This window comes from Trichosurus vulpecula, chromosome 1 (genome assembly GCF_011100635.1).
Source record: "Trichosurus vulpecula isolate mTriVul1 chromosome 1, mTriVul1.pri, whole genome shotgun sequence".
Classification (NCBI taxonomy): domain Eukaryota; kingdom Metazoa; phylum Chordata; class Mammalia; order Diprotodontia; family Phalangeridae; genus Trichosurus; species Trichosurus vulpecula.
In genome coordinates this window covers 418,939,411-418,962,236 of record NC_050573.1, presented here as the reverse complement: position 1 = coordinate 418,962,236, position 22,826 = coordinate 418,939,411, and the positions used below count along the sequence as shown (strand labels likewise).

General features: G+C 39.4%; 2 protein-coding genes across 3 annotated transcripts in view; one reads left to right on the top strand and one right to left on the bottom strand.

Moving 5' to 3' along the window:
* Positions 1–22,523, top strand: part of PLPP1 (phospholipid phosphatase 1) — a 119,805-nt gene extending 97,282 nt beyond the window's left edge. For both annotated transcript variants that reach the window (XM_036760863.1, XM_036760853.1), the window contains exons 4-6: positions 5,906–5,963; positions 21,091–21,267; positions 22,052–22,523. In XM_036760863.1, coding sequence (XP_036616758.1) covers positions 5,906–5,963; positions 21,091–21,267; positions 22,052–22,183 — 367 coding nt within the window. In that variant the 3' untranslated portion in view covers positions 22,184–22,523. The remainder of the gene's footprint in view (positions 1–5,905; positions 5,964–21,090; positions 21,268–22,051) is intronic.
* MTREX (Mtr4 exosome RNA helicase) overlaps positions 21,527–22,826 on the bottom strand; it is a 96,121-nt gene continuing 94,821 nt past the window's right edge. The window contains exon 27 of the mRNA XM_036760842.1: positions 21,527–22,676. Within this exon, the coding sequence (XP_036616737.1) occupies positions 22,624–22,676 (53 nt within the window). The 3' untranslated portion in view covers positions 21,527–22,623. The remainder of the gene's footprint in view (positions 22,677–22,826) is intronic.

The following is a 22,826-nucleotide window of genomic DNA, read 5'->3' as shown; positions in this document are numbered from 1 at the left end:
CCTTAAATGGATATGAATACATTTTGCGTGTCATATATTAGTAGAGAGTGTTAGCTGCCAGGATGATTTAATGAAATGAAGTAAAAAATTCAGTCTTTTATAAATAAGCTATTCTTTTAAGTGTTACCTGAAAAAGATCTTTGTGCTTCTTAATTGGTGGAGAAGAGAAAATTGGATGGGGGGAGAGGTCTGTTAGGCAGGACATGATAGCTGTCTCCAGGATTCCAAGTGCTGTCATGCTCACCATGAGCAGGATGCCAGCTCTGATAAGTTTTACAGTGCTGGAGAACATTTGAGCACAATACACAGTATCTCATTACCAGCCGACTTGCCTCTAGGTGAAATCTACTTATAGTAAAAGAGAAATGAACCAAACAAACAAATACAAAATATCCCTTTTGGTACTGTTCTACTTCCTCTGTGAGTGTGTGGTGGAGGAGAGGTCGAAAAAGAGGCAACACAGGGTGTTAAGAATTTCCCAATATGTTATGTGGTCCATAAACATTAACTGCTAAGCATATTTTTGTATACAATACTTGTATAGATTCAATTGCAAGGTGCTCCTTAATGAAATAAAGGGCCAATCAGTCACTGGTAGAATACTTCGTGCTCATAATTGGGACATGCCAACATGATTAAAATTGACTATACTGCCAATGTTAATCTACATTTCTATGCTAACCAACCAAATCAAAGGGATACTTGCGGAACTTGATAAAATAATAAGTCATCTGGAGAAATAAAAGTTCTAGAATAAGGTAAGAATGAAGGGGGAATAGCACTTTCAGAACTCAGTCTGTATCATAAAGCAGCAGTCATCAGAACTATTTGGTATTAGTTAAAGGTTGGAGCATTAGGTCAGTGAAACAGACTAGAAAGGGGAGAATCACAAACAATGGAACTCAGTAACCTAGTGTTCAGTAAATCTCAAAACATGAATTGCTTAGTAAAGAACTCTTTATGATAAAAATGTCTGGGAAAACTTGCAAGCTGGCAGAAATTAGGCTAAGACCAACACCTTATACCACATCCTTCAATACATTCTAAATGTATACCTGACCTGAATATTAAATATGTATTACCATTAAAACCAAACAAGGGATATAGGCAATTACAAAAATTATATAGGTTATTTTGATTATGTAAACATATTAATAGCAGCTAGCATTTATATGTGCCAGCATTTATATGTGACTCTGGGAGATAACTGCAGTTATTATATCTACATTTTACAGATGAGGAAACTGAGACAGTTGCCCAAATTCACACAGCTAGTAGCACCTGAGGTGGGATTTGAACTGAGGTCTTTCTGACTCCAGGCTTGGTGATCTGTTGTATTCACTGTGCTACCTGACTGCCCTTATCATGAAATTGAAAGGTTTCTAAGGAAATAAAACTAATGCATCTTGGTTAAGAAGGGAAGTGACCAAATGGTAAACCATCTTTGTATCACGTTTCTTAAATAAGTGTTTGGTATCCAAAATGTGTCTACATCGAAACCCAAAAACCGTTCCCTAAGAAATATGCGATTACAGGATGTGAACAAACAGTTCTCAAAAGAAGAATTGCTTTTTCATGAAATTAAAATTACCTATTACTATCAATAACCCTATAAGAATGCTAAGAAAAAAATGCAAATCTAAACAACCCTGAGGTTTCATTTTACACCTAGCAAAATGGCAAAGGTGACAAAAGATGGGAACAGTCAATGTTATATGGGTTATGATGAGATAGGCACACTAGTACATTCACCATGAAGCAGTATGACCATTTTGGAATCAGGCAAATAAAGTAAATAAAATGTTCATTCCTTTTTGATCCAGAGATTGAACTGCTAGGCTTATACCCCAAGGAAGGTCACTGATAAGAAAGTCCCCATTTATACCAAAGTTTTATGGGGGACCTTTGTCTAGTAGCAAAGAAATGGCAATAAAATAGAAATCTGTTGGTTAGAGAATGGCTTAAATTGTGGTGCATGAACATAATAAAATATTACTGTATTGTAAGAAATGTTGAATCTAGAGAAGCACGGAAAGATCTATCCGAATTGACACATAGCGAAAGAAGCAGAGAAAACAGTTTACACAGTAACTCCAACAGAGTAGAAAGAACAGCCACATAACACTTGACAGTGAGTATAGTTAATAACAAGTTGAAATGGTTTTATTAGTAACTTGAAAAGTATGCTTGTCAGTCTCACTTTGGACCTTTCTTACATAGTCCATGTGAGATTTTATAGAAAGGTTACTCTTTTGGCTTCATGAAATTCTGCAGCCCTTGATTAGAGTGTGATTAAAAAAAAACAACCAGACCTGCTCTTCCCTCTTTGCCTTTGGTGTGGAATGTATTATCAGCTGGTTTCAAATCTCATAAAAAGTTTTGTTTCCTGATCCAGGTAGCCCATGTCCTGTGTCAATACAAGCAAAACCATTTTTGCCAGTCCACTATTATCTGTCCAAGAAATCAGTTTTCACTCCGACCATCTCAAGGCAGATTTGTTAGTCATATTCCACTTGTATTTAAGAGGTTTCAGACCAGGATTTGGAGGAAACTATCAAAATGTCACATCTGTAAACAATTTAGTATCTTCCGTCAAAAGTCTACTCCTTTACCCCAGGTGAAGAGGTCCTTCTCCTTGCCCAAGCAAACCTCTCTCCATACACCAGTGAATCCATCCCGTCACATCTCTTCCAGCAGATTGCCCTGTCGTTTCTGCTCTCTCACTAAGTTTCAATCTCTTGGTCTGCTGGCTGTATCCCAACTGTCTACAAACATACTTATGTCTCATTCTTCTTAAAAAACCCTTATTTGGGAATAAGCATAGGCGAAGATGAAACTAAATTGTCAATTTTTGCAGATGACGTAATGGTTTTTTGTTTTGTCTTTTTAGGAAACCTTAGAGGATCAGTGGAAAAAAACAAATGAAACAAGAACTCCCACAAAGTTGCAGGATATAAAATAAATAAACCTGCATAAATCACTAGCATTTCTGTATATTACCATCAAAATTCAGTGGGAAGTGACAAGAATAATTATATTTAAAATAACCATAGAAAATATAAAATACTTGAGAATCCACCTGCCAAGACACTCTCTCTCTCTCTCTCTCTCTCTCTCTCTCTCTCTCTCACACACACACACACACACACACACACACACAAGAACTGTATGAGCACCATTACCAAACATTATGCAAATGCAGACTGAAATAATTATAAAATAATAATTGATAGTCTTGAGTCAATATAATAAAAATGACACGCATCTTAAATTAATTTACTAATTCAGTTCCATACCAAGCTTTATAGAATCAGAAAACAAAATAACAAAATTCATTGAGGAACAAAAGATCAGTAATAAATATCGAAGGGTTTAATGAAAAAATAGTGAAAAGAAAAGTGGCTTAGCAATATCAGATCTTGAAAATACACTACATTGTAGGAATCATCAAAATGATTTGGTATTGGTTAAGAAACAGATTCATCAGTGGAATAGATTATATGATATATAGAAGCAAATTAAAACAGTAACCTACCTGTTGTTTGATCAAGTGAAAGTTCTCAGAGAACTCACTTTCCAACAAAAACTTGTGAAAACTGGAAAGCAGAAACCAGGTATAGACCAGTTGTTCTTACCATATACTAAGACAAGGTACAAATGGTTTCATGACTTAGAAATAAAGGGAGTCATCATACACAAATTAGAGGAAAAAGAAAGAAATTACCTGTCAGATTTATGAATAGGTAAAGAGTTTATAACACATTAAGAGATAGAGAAGGTTACAGGAGGTAAAATGGCCCATTTTTATTATATAAAATGAAAAAGTTTTATGCATAACTCAGTTCAGATAAAGTTAGAAGAGAAGTGGGTAAATGGGGAAAAAATCTTGGCATTATGTTTCTCTGATTAAAAAGTTTCATTTCTAAGATTTATCTATCTATGAACTTATTCAAATGTCTATGAATAAAAGCCATTCTTAAAATGGTCAAAAGATATGAGTAGCCAGTTTTCAGAGGAAGAAATCCAAGTTTTCAATAGCTAGATGTTCAGAATCTCTAATAATTAGAAAAATACAAATTGAAGCAACTCTTGAGATGCTACCTCACATCCATTTTGCCAAAAAAAAAAAAAAAAAAAAAAAGAAAATGTCAAATGCTGGAGGGAAACAGATACAGCAGATACTCTTGGTAGAACTAACTGTGAACTGGTCCAACCATTCTGGAAAGCAGTTTGGAACTATACTACCAAAAGCTCCCCTTCCCCAAATTAGCATGGTACCAGACCCTTAATAGAAGGCCCTTAATAAATGCTGCCTGACTGGCTGGCTACTTGAAAAATGTCTGCTCAGTTGGCTTTGCCAAAGTAATGTACAGACTTTCCAAGTGTGTGGTGGAGGTATCTGGATTAGCAGAAAGAATGCTTAAGAATGAGGTGTAGAAATTCACCTGCTAGAAAATGGGGGTACAGTGATTGGCTATTAAGAGAACCCTTGTTTTACCTCCATTTCCCAAACTTGTTTTTTGGGTGAGCCTCAGGAGGGATTGCTCTTGTATCAAGGAGTAGAATTTTTAGAAAATAGAGAATTACTTAGCTTTTCATTAACGTTTGGTTTTGTCAAATTGCCTTGGTGTGTGATACCCCTTACCTTGGAAAAGTGAATATTTTGCACTGCAGATGCCACATAAGAAATAATTTTCCTTTATAGGATTTAGGATTCTTGAGCAACCAGATACTTAACTTGAGCATGGCTCAGTTCAACTGCATTTTGTAGGAGTCATTTGGTGATTTGGGTTTTTTGTTCTCATATATAATTTTGTGTGTGTTGGAAATTTTAGATACTTTGTGTGAGAGTTTATTTAGATTATGTTTTCTCTGAGACACTGGAGCATAGTGTACTGTGAGCTGCTGGGGGCACAATTCCAGTCCAGAAATTTCCTGTATAGATTCTTAGCCCAGTCATGGTTTTTCTCCTAGTCCGCAAGTCAACTAAGTGCCAGATTCTGGAGAGATGGGAAAGGTTTCTTGGGTTCTTGGTCTAGTACAAGGGAGAATTATGGACTATCAGTACCTTTAGGACACAGAATGTGTGATCAATATACCTTCTTTCTCTATTTAAAACCAGTACAGTCTTTGTCATTCACCATTTCACTTTGTCATTTTTTTTGTTTTGTCCTTGTATCTCTTTTCTGGAGGACAAAGAACCAAATTATATGTATAAAAAAGACAAATATGTCCTGATCCTTTATAGGGTGGTTACAAGCACTTGGCTTCCAAGTGAGCCTTGTTAATTTATTTTTAATCAAGTAGCTCCCTTAGCTATCACTGCAGCCTACGTGGCTGCTTTGAGAAGTTGGTTCCAGGTCCTTCTAAGCCTCGTGGTGAGATAACTATATCCCATCTGCAGGGGCCAGACCCTGATAAATGTTTCTTTTCTTAGTGAGGCTGATTGGTTTAGTTTTCTTCATTTAAGGTCAATGTTAAATATGCGCAAAGGAATTAGTTCACTTTTTTTTTTTCTGACCAGTCTTGGGGTCAGACATCGTAAAATGCAGAAATGTTTTGGTTTTTTATTGATGATTTAGAGATGTTGCATTCTTCCTCTTTAAGGAAGTTGTTGACACAAATAGAATTATCAGAGGTTTTCCCTGGTAGAAGGGACCTGTGAGATCAGATAGTTTAATCTTTACAAATGAGGAAACTGGAAACTCGAAAGAAGTGATTTTCCCAAGTTTAACACAGAGTCTAATCAGACAAGGGAAATAGCGTAGACTGCCCAGTTTAAACAAACAAAACAAACCATTTCCATTTGTTTCTGCCTATGAAATATGTTGGCAAATATTTGTATGAATTAATGTAGAAAAAAGGAAGGTTAATGTCATTCTTTCTCATCTCCTTTTTCTTCTAGATTATCATTTTATTCTGGGCATTCTTCATTTTCCATGTACTGTATGCTGTTCCTCGCAGTAAGTATTTCCTGTTTCTTATTCATGTATACTGTACAGTATTAAGTTAATGCATTCAGTATGTATATTTCTTCATGCTGTTAGACATGCAAAAGGCCCAGCCCTAAGAAATTTCCAACAGGCTTCTCTTCAGAGTCTGTTGGATTTAGATGCCATCACATAGAGTTGAGTTCAGGGTGGATGAAGGGATTTGGAGTGTGAGATATTAAGAGCTAACGTATACTTTGGTTTAGGAAGTCAGGACAAAAGGCAGCCAGCCACTTGTCATAGATATCCTACCTCTGCTTTGGCTAAAGAAAGATCAGTTTGAAGGTACCTTGTAGAGGTGGCAGTTAAAGCAAGACGTAGCTTTAAATACGGGAGATGTGTAGGTAATCGGAAAAGTGGACAAGGTTGCCTTTTGAAATGCAGGGAATGTAAAACGGTAGCTGGAGATGTCTTCCAATGGGTTGCAACAAGGACCTTTGGATATCCTCTGCTTTAGGAATTTCCAGCATAAGAAGCTCCTTAGAATGTGATGAGGGAGACACTAGCTTCTGTACAGTAGAAGAAAATTATTTTCAACTGCTTTCTTTCATCAACATAAAGCATGGGGCTCAGGGGATATGTCTTGCTTGATAATATAATGCTGTGTTTCTCATTAGAAAGGAAACTGTGAGACTAGTTTTGTTCCCCTCAGTTGCTAGCTCTTCCCCTCTGGAGTGTCTGGTGTCTAAAGCTTTAAAATAAAGGCAGCTGCTGGTTGCTTCACTCTGAGCAGGTTTTGGGCTGTCTTCCACTTTCTGACATATTTCCTAGGCTATTTTCCATTAACCTAAAGGAGTTTCAACTCCTCATCTTTCCCTGAATCTCCTGGCATTAAATAGGATCAAAATCCTGGATCTGATTGATTGAATCAGGCTCTTAGCTTGTGCATTTGCTCCATCTTCGGTCACTTCTACATTTTATGTCAGTATTTCCATAAGTCCAAGATGAAGGTGTTGGAAGACTATTGAAGCTTCCAGGGGAAAGAAGTGAAACCTATGCAAACCACTGAAATCTGGGCAAACCACTTTCTGCGGAAAAGAGTGCATTCCTGGCAACTACTTTGTTCATAAAACTAAGCTGCGTTGAAGGGTTGGCTTGCTCTTTGTGGAGGCTGCTTGGATAACCATGTGCCTTAGAGCTCTGTAGCTCTGACTTACTCAGATGTCTGAGTAGACATTTTAACTTAGCAAAACTGACTCCAAATCACAGCACATTAATGCTTTGACTCTTGGTTAATACTTTTCACGGATTTATCAGTCTTGATTACCTACATTCTCTAAATGAATTGCTGAGATACAGCCCTATTGTTAGTCTTCAGGAAGCAAGCTTTTGGTGGTTAGTTTTCACATAATGGATTTAAAACTGGACAGGAAATTTGTGTTATCTAGCCTGGGTCTCTTATTTTGTACAAGAAGATATTGAAGCCCAGAGAGGTGACTTGCCCAAGGTTACACAGCTAATAAATGAAGAACTATGATTAAAAAAATTTTTTTTTCAATTAACAAGCAGTCATTTTCTTTTACTTCTCATTTCTTATCTATCTCCCACTAGGGAGAAAAAGAAAAAACTTCATAACAAAAATGCATTTTATTGTTGAGTCGTTTTTCAGTTGTGTCTTTGTGACTCCATTTGGGGTTTTCTTGGCAAAGATCCTAGAGTGGTTTGCCATTTCCTTCTCCAGCTCATTTTATAGATGAGGAAACTGAGGCAAACAGGTTGAAATGACTTGCCGAGGGTCTCACAGCTAGGAAGTGCCTGAGGCCAGATTTGAACTCAGGAAGGTGAGTCTTCCTGACTCCAGGCCTGGCACTGCACCACTTTGCTGCCCTGAAAAATGCATAATCAAGTAAAATAGATCCTCCATTGGCCGTGTCCCAATATATATGTCTCATTCAGCATCTTGAATCCATTATCTCACTGCCAAGTCTCTAGTTTTATTATTGGTCCTCTGGAGTGGTGATTGTTGATTGCATTGATCAGAGTTCTTAAGTTTTTCAAAGTTATTTGTACTAAGCTGTTATTACTGGGTAATTGTTCTCTTGGTTCAGCTCACTTCACTCTGTGGCATTTCATATAAGTCTTCCCAAGTTTTTCTGAAACCATTCCTTTTGTCATTTCTTAAAATATAGTAGTACTACATTATATTTTATACCATAATTTATTTAGCCATTCTCAAATTAATGGGCACCCCCTTAGTTTCCAGTTCTTTTCCATCACAACAGAAACTTTAATATAAACATTTTTGTATGTATTTTCCTTTTTCTTCTATTCCTTTTCCTTTTTCTTTGATTTCTTTGGGGTATAAGCCTAGTATTGCCTCATCAAAGGTTATGAATACATAGTTTAGTGATTTGTGGGCTGGGGCAGCCCAGTTGCTAATTGCTTTACAAAATGGCTGGACCAATTTGCAGAGCAACCAACAGTGCTTTAATGTTCTTTTTTCCCCATGCCCCCTCTAACGATCGTCATTTTCCTATTATGTCAGTTTTTCTAATCTGACAAGTGGGAGATAGAAGGAACCAAGATTTGAAATGAGGTTCTCTGATTTTAAATCCAGGGTCCTTTCCACTCAACTGTGTTACCATTTGTGCTTTTTTTTTTTTTTTTGAAGCAGCTGTAACGGTTGGGTGGGCATCGATCCCCTCTGCATCTGATGGGTCTTTGGTTGTAGGGCCATGCTTTTGTGGGAATAGTGCAGGATACCTGTAGTTGGCAGTACTTCCTTGCCTTGCCTTTCCCCTTGATGGAGAGTGGGATGTAGGTTCCCCTGCTAGTTTATTTCTAGAGAACCCCCTTCCCCTGTGGTATTGGGGGTGGGTATAATAACTCCGGAATTCCAAAAATCTGGAATTTCTGATGTGGCTTCTGTGCTACATTCGGATAATCAAGTCTGGTCTAGCCAGGGGCTGCTTTGTTGTCGTCTAGTTAATTCCTTGATCCCTAAGGCCTAGTTCTAATTGCTTGCATATACAGAAACATGGTAATTTGTATTAATGACGTAGTTGGAAGGTAGAATTATAGATTTGCAGCCACGTTTTGCTATGTTAAACTGGAAAAGAACATATAGTTTAGACAGCTATAGGGAAGCCAAGGATTTAGAATCTTTTCATCTGAAGGTCACTGAATACTTTAATGTATATTTAGTACTGAGCCCTCTGGATTTCAATGAGGAAATTAATGAAAAAATGTTTGGGAGTTAAATTTCTTGCTTTCTGTGCTAATACTTAATACTAGAAGAAGCAGAATATAAGAATATTTTAAGTATACCGAAAAGGACCAAGCTGTGTCAGTTGGCACAGTGCTTTTTTTTAAGTCCATAAGGAAAAGAAAATAGAGAATAGGATGAAAATTTTTATTTCAAAATAAATTCTTATAAATTTTCTTATATCAGGTGATGCTTCTGGTCCTCTAGTGTTTAAAATAATAATAAAAAATATTTGTTTTAAAATCTAGTTCTTCTCTAAAGACCTCACCTAACCCCTGATGTTTAAAGAACTTCTACTATATAGGTGCTGTTTATATAAAATTTAGAGCCACAACTTAAACACTCTTACATTAGGGTCTTGGGAGAGTGGGGTGAAGAGAGACATAGTGGCGTTTGTCTCTTCTCTGGCCACCCTGGAAGACTCCCGTTTTACATTAATTGGATTTTTTGAGGAAGCAACAGTGATACTAGTTCAGCAGAATGGAGTTTATTCCAACTATAGCTTACAGTTTCCTCTTTAAAACACACACCTACATGTGTCTGAAAAATTGCCATGGGATGTATGACTTAGTTGCCCTTATAAAGGTTTTAATAAACAGCTTTCTAATTTCCTGAGTTCATTTAGTAGGAGTGAAATTAATAGCAAAATTTATGCTTTTTTCCAAATGATATAACCACCCCACCCCTTGCTGGGGGAGGGGTGATGGACATAATGAATGGTGGTAGGGATGGTCAAAGCCACTGAGAACCTGACTCATTTTTCCAAATTGTATGTTTGTGTGATCGTACTGAATGGGAACTCTATCAATGATGTGCATGAATGAATTCGACTAGGACAGTGATTCCCAATCTTTGTTTTGTGATACCTTATGGGGAGCTATACTTTTGCATTTATGTATAGTGCTTTACTTTTATTTATTATTTTATTTTATTTTATGCTCTATTTTTATCTTTTAAAAACTTCTTGTGAATGAGAAGTGGATAAATCTGTTATCTCCGTTTTAAAAATGCAGAATTGCTCCTAGATGCGGAGTCCTCCATCTTCTCTTTCCACCACAGGGATGGTCCTGGGAGCGGATTAGCTCCTGCCTTTACTTGACTCTTGTTTAGTGGTAGCGGGTAGTTTGAGCCCCTTGTTTCATCCTCTCCTCATCGCTCAGCATTCTAGGGCTTTTTGCTCTTTTGTCCTTTGTTCTTGAAGAGGACATGCAATCAGCAAGGTGATGCTGTGACTCGCAAGTGAGTTGGATTTAGGTGAGGCATGGCTGTGCAGCTATCAGCCTCATTGTCTCCTCTGGAGCCATTTGGGTCCAGTGGCATGATATAGATCAGGATGACTGAAGATGGCCCGGGATGCGGTGGGAGACGTTGGCCTTAAGCTCAGGTCTTTCCCAGGTCTCTGTCTGAGGCAATACCGATTCATTCATTAGGCTAGGTGAGAAATGAGGCAAAGTAAACAAATGCATTCTGTTGGGAAATAGGTGAAGGTATTCACTATCTCCCTTCTACATTTTATCCTTAGATTTGATTGCTTGGCTCTTGGTGCACTTGGGCTTCTGCTCCAGTATTTCTTCTGTTTTCACAGTATGAGCAAATACTTTGGAGAAACAAGGACTCCTTTGAGTCTTGCCTGGATATCTCTCCTTCTGGGCTTCAGGAGGACACACTTAGTTGTGTATTCCTCCTCCTTATGTCCTTCGTATCCATTTCTGCTCTGCTGGGCAGTTTGAATCTTTGGGCACAAACAACATCTGAGGGGAATTGGCCCTGATGAATCTCTTCCATAAATCTAGCTAAAACTGTGACCTTGATAATAAATTCTGGGCTTACTCACCGCCTTTTTTCAGGTGTTCAGCAGGGCCAGTTGACACAGCAACTTAACATACACGTTTTTCTCCATAAGTTTAATTGGCTAAAAGAAACACCTTGTTGTGGGAGACTGACACAAGGGGAGATATTCTCCTGAGGCTGCCAGATGTAGCCAAATACCTTGGATAGAGACACTTAAAAGTGGCATTCTTCCCTGGTAGACAGCGTGTTACACAGGCCATTCCGATCCTTCTCCTCTTTTCTGTACCTGCTACACCATCTCCTTTGTAGCAGAAGGCCTGGCCTCTTCTTAACTCAGAAAATAGAGGCTTGCTGTGGTGGTGGGGAGGGGGTCTTTATCTCAAAAGGTCCTCAGCATTATTCCCGCAAAAAGCAATTAGGTGGCTGGAGCACTGGCCTTGGAATAGGAAGACCTGAGTTCAATCCAGTGTCAGACACTAGATAGCTCTATGACCCTGGGCAAGTCACTGCCTGAAAGGGAAAATGGAGGTAAGGGTAGCACCTATTTCCCGGGGTCATGGTGAGGATCCAGTGAGATATTTGTAAAAGGCTTAGCACAGCAGGTCTTTAATAAGTCCCTCCCTCTCTCCCTGTCTCCTCCCTTTCTTCCTGTTTCTTTAGCAACCCTGTTCTCAGAAAACCTAATGAGAAGGCTATTTTAAGTAGTCCAGGAGCTGAGACAAGGGAGTGGCTGTGAGTGTAACAATGACAGATTCCGAGACTGACTAGGTCTTTGGGGTGAGGGAAAGTGAAGAGTTAAGGATAACCTGGGCAATGCTCATGTCAAGAGATGGTGCCTTTGGCAGAAATCAGTGAAGTTTGGGGTGGGGGTAGGTTTCGGATAGAAAACAACTGAGTTCTGTTTTGGACTTGGTGAGTTTCAGATGTATGTGGGTCTAGTTTCAAAATGTCCAGTAGGTGGATAAGCATGTGTGACTGTCTAAACATCAGGAAAAGATGCTGGGGGCTGGATCCTGACCCGGGGGCAGAGGGATGATACTTAAGCCCACAGTTGCTGATGAAATCCTGCGTGATCTCCCTTTTTTTCTCCCGTATTCAGTCTTCCATCATCTCCCTGCTTATTCCTTGCTTTCTATAGACATGCCTAGGACTTTTCCTAACTTTCAGAAAGATCCTGTTACTCAAACATATCATCTCCTCAAGCTATTGTCCTATATTTCCTCTACCTTTCATAGCCAAAATTTTTAAAACTAGCATATCTCCTACATTTATATTTTCAGTAACTTGGACCCTGTTCTGATTTTTTTCAGCAGCTCCAGTTCCCATGTCTTTCAGGTACCACACCACCCTAAATCACAGTGGGTCATCATGAATAAGCCTCAGAACTTGGCCACTCACCTCTTTCTAGCAGTTCCCCTTCACATAACACATCCAGCATTTTTAGGGAATGGGAAACTGTAGCAGCTTGTGATGCGTCCTGCCTTCGACGAGTTAGCAGCCCTGCTTTATGCTGTAAACATTGACAGTGGGGGCCAGATGGGAAGGAGAGAGGCTGCCCCGTGGCAGGGAGCCCACCTAGTGCATGGACAAGGCCTGCTCTTTGGAGCCACTTGTGGATACCGAGAGGGTTTGGAGGAAGGGAATTAGGGAAATAATAGTAGGGAGTAAATTAACTTGACTAAATACAAGTTAGTGATTGGGTCTGTTCAACCTCAGATGTATAGTTTTAATGAAAATGAAAATCCAAATAAATAGTTTTGTTTTTTAAATGAGTCTTTTCTTCTAAGTGAAACAGGATGGGACAGCTGCGTGCTGCATTTCACTGAATATCAGCAATGGAAATATTTACTTGACGTGGATGTTGGACTCGGTTTTCATTTCAGCCTCTGAATACACAGATGTCTTCTTGCTTTCCAGTCCTCACATTTATGTAAAATGTTTGACCGCAAAAAAAATAAAATCCTTTGCAGATGACTCATCTTATTACCCTGGGCATCTTGGCCTCCAGGGCAAATCTCCAATTGAAGCAGGGCTCCATAGTCATTTAAAGATGGTTTTTGGTGGCCAGAAGCTTCCCAGTCATGAACTCTTGGCATCAGAGAGTGACTTCAGTTAGAGCTTCTATTCCAAGGTGCAAGGTGGAGTTGTTTACCCTAAAGAAAATGCCGTGGATATTGTTTCTGGCTTCTGAAATAGAAAGGCAACAGATGAATGAGCCTCAGGGAAAGCAGCATTTGTTCACAGGGGACAGGTTTCTTTGCACACATGCTGTAGTAGTTTCCCCTGGGAGGGGGCTACATACAAAGGTGCACCTGAGACCGTGTGACCCTCTTAGGCAGAATGGGCCTTAGGATGAGGAGGATCACAGTAGTACTAGTACTTCAGTGATGTATTCCCAGAGCACTCTCTCTTCTGATGTTGATCGCAGCTCTTTTTGACCATAGTAATTGACTGAGTTTCCATAGCTGAAAAATCAACACCTCATGCCATGGATCCTCTCCCCGGCCCCCCAGTTTATTATTTATTTTTTAACATTCTTTTCTCTTTAAATTTTAAGTTCCAAATTCTTCCTCTCCTCCCCCATAACCACGGAGAAGGCAAGCAATGTGATATCAATTATATGCGTGAAATCATGCAAAACATATTTCCATATTAGCCGTATTTCAAAAAGAGCAAGAAAAACAAAGTGAGGAAATTCTACGTCAGTTTGCACTCAGAGTTCATCAGTTGTTTCTCTGGAGATAGCATTTTTTTCATCATGAGTCCTTTGGAATTGCCTTGGATTAGAGTAGCCCCTTCATCATTACAACCTTGCTGTCACTGGACACAATGATCTCCCAGTTTTTCTCACTTTGCTTTGTGTCAGCTCATATACATCTCGCCATGTTTTTCTGAAACCGTCCCCTTTGTCATTTCCCACAGCATGGTAGTACTCTGTCACAATCATGGCATAACTTGTTCAGCCATTTCCCAGCTGATGGGCATCCCTTCAATTTCCAATTCTTTGCCATTACAAAAAGAGCTGCTATAAAGTTTTGTACCTATAGGTCCTTTTTCTTTCCTCTCTTTGGGATTACAGGCCTAGCAACGGTATTGGGGGGTTAAAGGGTATGCACAGTTTTATAGCCCTTTCAGCCTAGTTCCAAATTGCTCTACAGAATGGTTGGACCAGTTCATTACGCCACTGACAGTTCATTAATGTACCTATTTCCTCTTCCCCTTCAGCATTTATCATTTCTGACGGGTGTGAGGTGGTACCTCAGAGTTGTTTTAATTTGCCTTTCTCTAATCAAACGTGGTTTGGGGCATTTTTTTCATGACTATATATAGCTTTGATTTCTTCTTCTAAAAGCTGCCTGTTTATATCCTTCGACAATTTATCAGTTGGGGAATGACTCTAATTTTTATAAATTTGACTCAGTTCTAACTCAGTAGGCCTTTACCAGAGACTTGCTGTAAAATTTTTTGGTATTACTTCATTGTTTTTAGTACCTAGTAGCAAAAGGTAGTTTTCCCTGATTCTCTCTTTTAATTAGGTATTTTTGCTTTTGCCTTTTCCGAGATCATGATTGCTACGTCTGCCTTTTTTACTTCAGCTGGAGCATATTAGAATCTGTTCCAGCCCTTAAAAAAAAACAAAACAAAACAAAAAACTCTGTGTGTCCCTTTCTGTTTCAGGTGTGTCTCTTGTAAACAATATATTGTTGGATTCTGGTTTCTAATGCATTATTCTATTTGTGTCCATTTTTTGGGTGAACTCATCGTATTCAGTCATTACCTTGTATTTTCTTCTATCCCATTATTCTCTCTCTCTCTCTTTTCTTTCTCTTTCTCTCTCTCCCTTCTCCCCCTTTCTCTCCCCCCAATCCCTGCTCAAAAGTCTTCTAACTACTACCTCCCTTGCTTTGTCCCCCCTTTTATCATTTTACCCTTCTCCTCCTCCTCCTGTTATTCCTTTACTCTCCTAGTTCTCTGTTGGGGAAGTTACACAACTGAATGTGTATATATTTTCTTTCCTCCTAGAACCAATTCTGTTGAGAGTAAGGCTCAAGCATTGCCTACCTCCCCCCCTCCCCCCCCATTGTAAAGGCTTTTCTTTGCATACCCTTTTTATGTGAGAAAGCATTCCTCATTCTGTCTCTTCTCCCTTCTCCCAGTGCATCCCTCTTTCTCACTCCTTCATTTTCTTTGGAGGTCATTCCTACATAATTGACTCACACCCATGACCTCTGTCAATGTAAACTCTTTTTAATTGCCCTAATGATGAAAAAGTTCTTTAGGAGCTACATGTATCATCTTCCCATATACCAGTTTAACTGTCGAGTCCCTTATGATTATGTTTCATGTTTTTCCATTTTATGCTTCTCTTGAGTTGGAATGTCAAATGATCTGTTTCAGCTTTGGTCTTTTTATCAGGAATGCTTGAAAGTCCTCTCATTAAATATCCATTTTTTTTTCCTTTGAAGGCTTATACTCAGTTTTGCTGGGTAGGTTATTCTTGGTTATAATCCTAGCTCCTTTGCTTTCCAGAATATTATATTCCAAGCTCTCCACTCCTTTTTTGTGGAAGCCATTAAATCTTTTGTGATTCTGACTGTGGTTCCACGATATTTGAATTATTTCTTTCTGGCTGCCTTAAGTATTTTCTCTTTGACCTGAGAGCTCTGGAATTTGGCTACAATATTCCTAGGAGTTTTAATTTTGGGATCTTTTTCAGAAGATGATGGGTAGATTCTTTCAATTTCTATTTTACCCTTTGGGTCTAAAATATCAGGGCGGTTTCTTGAAATATGCTATCTAGGCTCTTTCTTTGATCATGGCTTTAGTATAATTCTGAAATTATCTCTCCTTTACTTCTAGGTCAGTTTTTCTGATGAGATATTTACATTTTCTTCTATTTTTAAAAATTCTTTTGACATTGTTATTTCTTGACATTTATTGGGAGTCATTAGTATCCAAGCTAGAATGAAAATTCGATTCCTTCCTCCCCTCCCACTCCCATCCAATCTATTATTGCTAAATCTTATTTATTCTACCCTAGAAATGTCACACACGCGCACACACACATTGCCACCACCCTGGGGCAGGCCCTTATCGCCTCAGTAGACTTGACTGGCCTCCCTCAATCAAGTCTCAGCCTGTTCTGGTTCATTTTCTACTCAGCTATCATGGTGACCTTTCTGATGCACCAGTCAGACCATATCATCCCCTCTTCAGGAAGCTCTGCTGCCTCTCTTTCATCTCTAGGATAAAATAGAAAATCCTCTGTTTGGCTTCTAAACCTCTTCACAGCCTTGGTCCTTCTTAACTTTCCAATGTTCTTATGCCTTTCCAGACTCCACACACTTGGTGATCTAGCCTTCTGGTTGCTTGTCACACAAGACATTTCATGTCCCGACTGCTGCATTTTTCCCTGGCTGTCCCCCATGTCTGAAATGCTCTCCTTCTTTAGCCCTTGAGGGCAGGGATTCTTTTTCCTTTTCTTTGTATCCTCAGTCATTAGCACAGAGCCTGGTGCATAGTAGGCACTTTGTAAATGCTTGTTGACTTGAAGTAGAAGGAACCTTAGGAGAGGCAGAGTAATGATACCTCCCAACAATCCTGTGTGGGAGATAGCACAGACATTAATCTCACTGTTTGATAATGGAGCTTTCATAAGATCTAGAAGGAGGTGGAGCAGTGGGAGTGAAACACTCTTTTCTTTCCCTCATCTGCCACGTGCACTCAGTTATGAAATACTTGGAGAAAACTTACTGGAGGGATGGTGTTGGGGTGGGAGTGCAGGCTGCGAATGACATGATAGCTGCTTTCTAGCATTTGAGGCGAGGTGACAGGCAAAGAGGGGTTAGATTTGTTCTGCCTTGCCACAGACTAGGAGCAATGGTTGGGTATTGCAGAAACACAGCTTTAGGCCTGTTAGCATAAACTTTCCCATATTTGGAGCTGTCTGGCTGCCTTAGGGGTGTGGCTTGCCCTCAGTCATGGTCTTCAAACAAAGGCTGACCATTTATCTTGTACTGTTATAGGCAAATATGGTTCAGGCTGCATAAAGTGTTCAAAAAGTAGTTGTTTCTGACCTTGTGACAGATACGTCAGTGCATGATTCTCCTCCCTGCTCCCCCCGCCCATATTCTGTGTCCAAGACCCCAAGTTGTTTACTTTGCAAAGCTTTCACAGAGATCGAAATATACGCAAGGAAAGCCAGCCTGGTCAGCAAGCCTCCTTAGAATTGTCTGCTCTGCCACCGAGGGGTCTCCACTGCCATAGTTGTTTTTCTTTTTGAAGTATTCAACTCTCCAGTCACAATGCAAGGATCCATTCTGGGAAAACCAGGACAGAGGTCCAGGTTCTCCTTGAATTTAGGAAGAACACTGGCAAACTGGTGCCTGGGGACCAGGATAGTGACAAGACTAGACCACGGATATTTTCAATCTGCAGCTTCAGGATTTTGAGGGGTTGTCACGTTGGCAGTGAGGATAGATTTGTTCTTGACTCAAAGAACAGCACCGGGCATAATAGATTGCTGAGAGTTTGTGAGGAAAAGCTCCACAATTAAGCACTGTCCAAACCTGCACTGAGTTGCCTTATGAGGCCATGATTTCTCCATTCCCAGAAGCCTTAATGTGATGCTATGGTGATCAAGTATAGACTGTACTAGATGACCCGAGACCCCTTCCACCTCTGAGATTGTGTTTCTGCGAACATTCAGTTATCCATATTCTGATGATTTTTCTGGTTCTCAGGCAAATTCTTTCCTTTCTGTTCCCACCCTGGTTCAATACCTGGATCACTATGCTAGTCCTCCTAATAATTATCCTTCCTTACTCCAAACCATCTTGCAGACTGTTTCCACACTGTTTTAGAACATCCCCCTTCATCTTTCACGATTTTTATCATGCCATTCCCCTGCATGAAAGTCTCAAATCTGCTGCCTGCTGGAGGAAAGGGAAGATCTTGGCATCCAAGACCTTGCAGTTTGACCTCAACTCACATTCCATCTATCAGTAACCACCAACCACTACTTCTACTCCAGGTGGACGCTCTTCCTCATTGGCCTTTGAATAAATGGCTTTTCTACTTCATTTCTCACTTTCCTGAAGTTACTTTTGGTTGAATACTTCCTTCCTCATGTCACTTCCAGTGTATGAGTATAAACTTCTGTTTGTTTGGTTTTTAAAGCCTTCTTCCCTTTCTAATCTCCTTACATCTCAGTTCCTTCAGTCCAGTGACACTGAACCCCTTAGGGTTTCTTGCACAGTAACTCCATCTCCCCACTCAGCATTTCCACCTTTATGTCTGTAATATTCTCCTTCCTCATCTCTACCTCCTGCTTTTCCTGGTCTCCTTCAAGTAGCGGCTCAGATTCCACATTCTGCAAAGAAACTTCAATACTAATGCCTTTACTTGAGAATTATCTCCAATTTATCTTCTATTCATGTTGTAGAACATAGTTCTTTGCATGTTAGCATTTTCCCCCAATGGCTAGCTGAAAATGTAGAAAAGATCTCTATTTGGGTGATCACAGGACTAAAAGGAGGCAAATAACAGATGCAAGAAACATTCTGAAGGAAAAAAAACGGGATTTGGTGACTGGTGAAGGAAAGAGAGTCATAGATATGACTCCAGGGTGTCAAACCTAGGGGACTGGAAAAAAAGCAGATTAACCATTAATAAACAAGGAAGTCTGGAACTTGAGGTGCTTGTTAGTACTTAAGGGTGAAGATAGAAGATTTTAGAATCTCTCACATAGAGATAATAATCAGGGTCAGGAGACTAAATCATCAATTCAGCAAAGGAGAAAATGAATTGCAGAACAGCAGAAGCATTGAATTCTGGAAAAGGGAGACCTAGAGACCAGGAAGCACACTATTATATTCATGGCTGGGATCAGAACAGGAATCTTAAGGGTAAGTTGTTCATGCCTTTAGGGAGGGATAAATCCAATGGAATACATCATGGCAAGGAAAGATTTCCTCATACTTGGCCTTCTTCCCTTTCTGGCCCTCTAATTTTATTTTTTCTGACTTGAAGCAAACCTTTTTTGAGAGCTTTCTGAAAACCAGTTGTTTCAGCACACCAAATTTCAACAGAGCACATTAACTCGCAGTGAATTTGCGAGAAGGCTGAAGCCTCCAGTACTACTATAACTTGTAAAGACATTAAGGGAAAGGAACCTGAAAACCAGCTTGGCCCTGGAGAGTGGCATCATTCATTCAATGCTTTGCTTTCCCTTTTGTATGTAAAGCCTACTTATAGGGAAAAAGGACTTTGTAGCATCTGGATGACCTTGAATAAATCCCACTTAACCTATTTGGATCTGTTTTCTCATCTGTAAAACAAGAGGGTAGTTTTAATGACTCGAGTCTTTTCCCTTTCTAAATTTGTGATCCTGCAAACCTTTTTGATGGGCAGCTTTTGGTGGGGTGGTGGACTGCACCACGGATATCTTTTTCTTTATAACCCCTGCTTTTTCCAGCATTTTGCAGTCCTCCCTGGAGGTGTGATGGTCTCTCTCATTTGGCTACTGAGACTGTTCTCTTCAATGTGATCCTTGGATCGAATCCTAGTTACTTTACCACACCTTCTTCCTCTAATACTTCTGCCAGTTTCCTGACCTTTGTGAATTGCCTTGTGTCCAGAAGCTTTTTTGCCACTATCTCAGATTGGGCTCCTTCCCATGGCTTTTCTTTGCTTCCTTTTCTCTTTCCCCTTATCGTCCAAACCTTCAAGACTCTTAATTGGAAAAAGTTTCTCTATTCTTGGAACAATTCTGCTGGAGCTCACCCTCTTACCATATCTATTTCTAGTTTTAAGGTTTTAGTCTTTAAGAATCTGGAAAAATGTTTTAGAAATAAGCAGCATTCATTAAACCTTAAAATTAGAAGAGATATCTTAGAGGTCATCTGATTTAAGAGAGTAGATGAGCAAAAACATTTTTTGGAGGAGAAAATAAAATGACCATGCTTGGTGACATTCATGTTTTTGTCTTTGTTTCCCTAGTACTTAGCTTATAGTCTTCCTTCATCTAGGTTGACTTCATGTCTCTGTGAAACATACTCTTAGAAGAGATGGGAACAACTGGTAGTGTTGCTAACTCAAGCTATATAAAAACTTCCAAGTCAAACTAGTTCAGAGAGACAATATGGATGAATCAGAAAGAGGAAGGAGATCCAGAGGGAGCTCATTATATGACTAACAAACCAGGGATAGGGAGTTGTTGCCAGGGGGTGAGCTTGAGGCTCACATCATACTTGCTAGGTCCTTGACTGCTTGGACCTAGCAATAAGTTTATGCTCCGTTCTAATTCTAACAGGGAGTGGCTGACTAAAATTAGTTGGCAAGGTAATGCATTTTAGAAACCTTTGGTGCATAGGACTTGTAAAGACCAGGCTGATCCTGCGTCCAGAGAGCAGGAGCAACTCAGTCAACTAATGTATGGAATTTAGGAGCACAGTCTTAGAGAATGACTAAGAAGGCCAAGCGCCAAACCAAGGCTTTCCCCACTGTACCACATTGCCTTCTCATTAGACTGTATAATAAAATAGGCAGAACATGTTAAGTAAATATTAGTCTGCATCAGAGAATAATTTTTTCTTAAGTTCTAAATTATTTTAAAATAGACACAGGTGGTCCAAGAACCTAAATCATTCAAGGGTCTGTTGCCTTGGTAACCCATGGTTAGGAAATGTTAATAGTGAGAAGGGGGAGGCTAAATAAGGATTCATTTGGTCAACTAAAGGGGCAGCAAGTTCATTGTTTAGGGAAGAAGCAGGAGACGACCTCCTGCTCCTAGGGCTGGCTCTCCTTTATTCCCAGAGAAGTTAAATGTTCTTATCTTCTCTAGATTGGCTAGTAAGAGCAAAATAAAATCCAAATCAGCAAGTACGGATTGGGACCCTACTGTGGATCTTGTAACCCCTTCTTATGTTAGTGGAAGTGTTTCCAGCCCCCATATGAAGGTTACTTAGTGTAGTGAAAGGCAATGAATGTTTAACTGTCCAGTATCCTTTAGTTTATTAGAATCCTTCCACTCTACACCCAGGAATGTGGTGGCATTTTTTAGGGGCTTCAAAACCATTTGACTGTCCCTGTTTCTCTTTATAGCTTTATCTCCAAGCCAGAATGAAGGCAGACTGGGCACGACTTTTGCGCCCCACACTTCAGTTTGCTTTCATCGCTTTATCTATCTACGTGGGGCTTTCTCGTGTTTCTGACTATAAACATCACTGGAGTGACGTGCTGACTGGACTCATCCAGGGAGCTGTGGTTGCAATACTTGTTGTAAGTATACAAGCTCAGCTGTAGACCAGGCTTCCTAGAGTAAAAAGAAGGTTAAGAATTGGACTCTAGTTGGAAGCTAGTGTACCTGCAGATGAGGAAAGTTGGGTTTCCAGATAAAGTGAAATGAATTAAGGGTGGAACTGGGACTCCCTAATTTTTTATTTCATTTCCAGGTGTATTCCATACAGTTCTAAAAAAATTAAGCACCTATATGTAATGCACTTAAGAAAATACAAATAAAGAAACATGTAGTCTCTGTACTCCGGGAACTTGAAGCATCTAAGAAGAATTCTTAAGCTTTTCTACTTTTTAACATTTTATTGGACAAAAAATAGCTCCTCCACCTCCCCCCATTAAGATCACTGGGGCACTGGGAGTTGGGGTGTACGGACCAAACCAAAGGACTTTTCTATTTGCTGGGTGGATTTCCATCTATAAAACATTTGGACATCGTGAAAGTTACCAAATCATCCTCTTTGGCATTTTTTTTTACTTTAAAAAAAATTCAGTGATAATATTTCTTCTCAGGAAGTGGCAAACAACCCTTGAATGATAGGGATGATAGTATAAAATGCTGCTGTAGGAATGACAACATACTCCTTCACCATACTTAGCCCAAAACGAAGGCAGATTACTACAAAAGGGAATGTGATGTGGAAAGTAATACAAAGAATAAAACAAAAATCTGATCCCTTAAACTTAGTTGTTGTCTCATCCCTCCCTCCCCCCACCCCGTTGGTTCTAGAGAAAATTTCAGTAAACAATATTTTAATCTTCTTCTTAGGTTGTATTTGTATCAGATTTCTTTGAGGAAAGAAACTGTCCATTTAAGCAAAGAAAAGAAGAGGACTCACACACAACTTTGCATGAGACACCAACAAATGGAAATCATTACGGAAGCAATCACCAAGCATAAGGAGCTAAAATTGCCTGCTTTCTAAAGGAAAATGATAACAGCAGAAGGAAAAGATAATGATAATTTCCTCCTGGTGCAAAAAGCCTTTAAGGGACTGCTGCTGCTATACCTCTCAGACGCCCACTTTACCTGTGTATATAGTCACATTTAACACAACAATAGCTTTAAAATTCATTCAAAAGATTTCAAACCTTTCACTAAAATACTACCCACCTGTACATTTTTTTTTATTAAAATAATGTGGTAATGCTTTTATGTACAAATGTGTATGACATATACTTTGCTAGAATGATGCTTGTTTTAAATACAATACAAATTAAAACGTTTATGATGAAGACTGTCTTGGAATAAGAGTTGTCCATTTGTTTAGAGAAAATCCAAAGAGCTGTCTCTGCAATGTTGAGGGGGACATGATGGCTGACACCAGTAAGTGGTTGATTCTACAGGTAAAGGCTTGCAGCAAACACAATATCTCTCTTGATTTTAGTGATTCCTATAATAAAAGAAAACAGACACGAATACTAAGTTAGCAAGAGCACACGTACGTCAGAATACTTAAAACTGGTGAGTGAGAAACTTAGTTCCTGTCAACATCATCATACTTCCTTAGTCTAATTATTCAACACTGACCATGACATTCCTC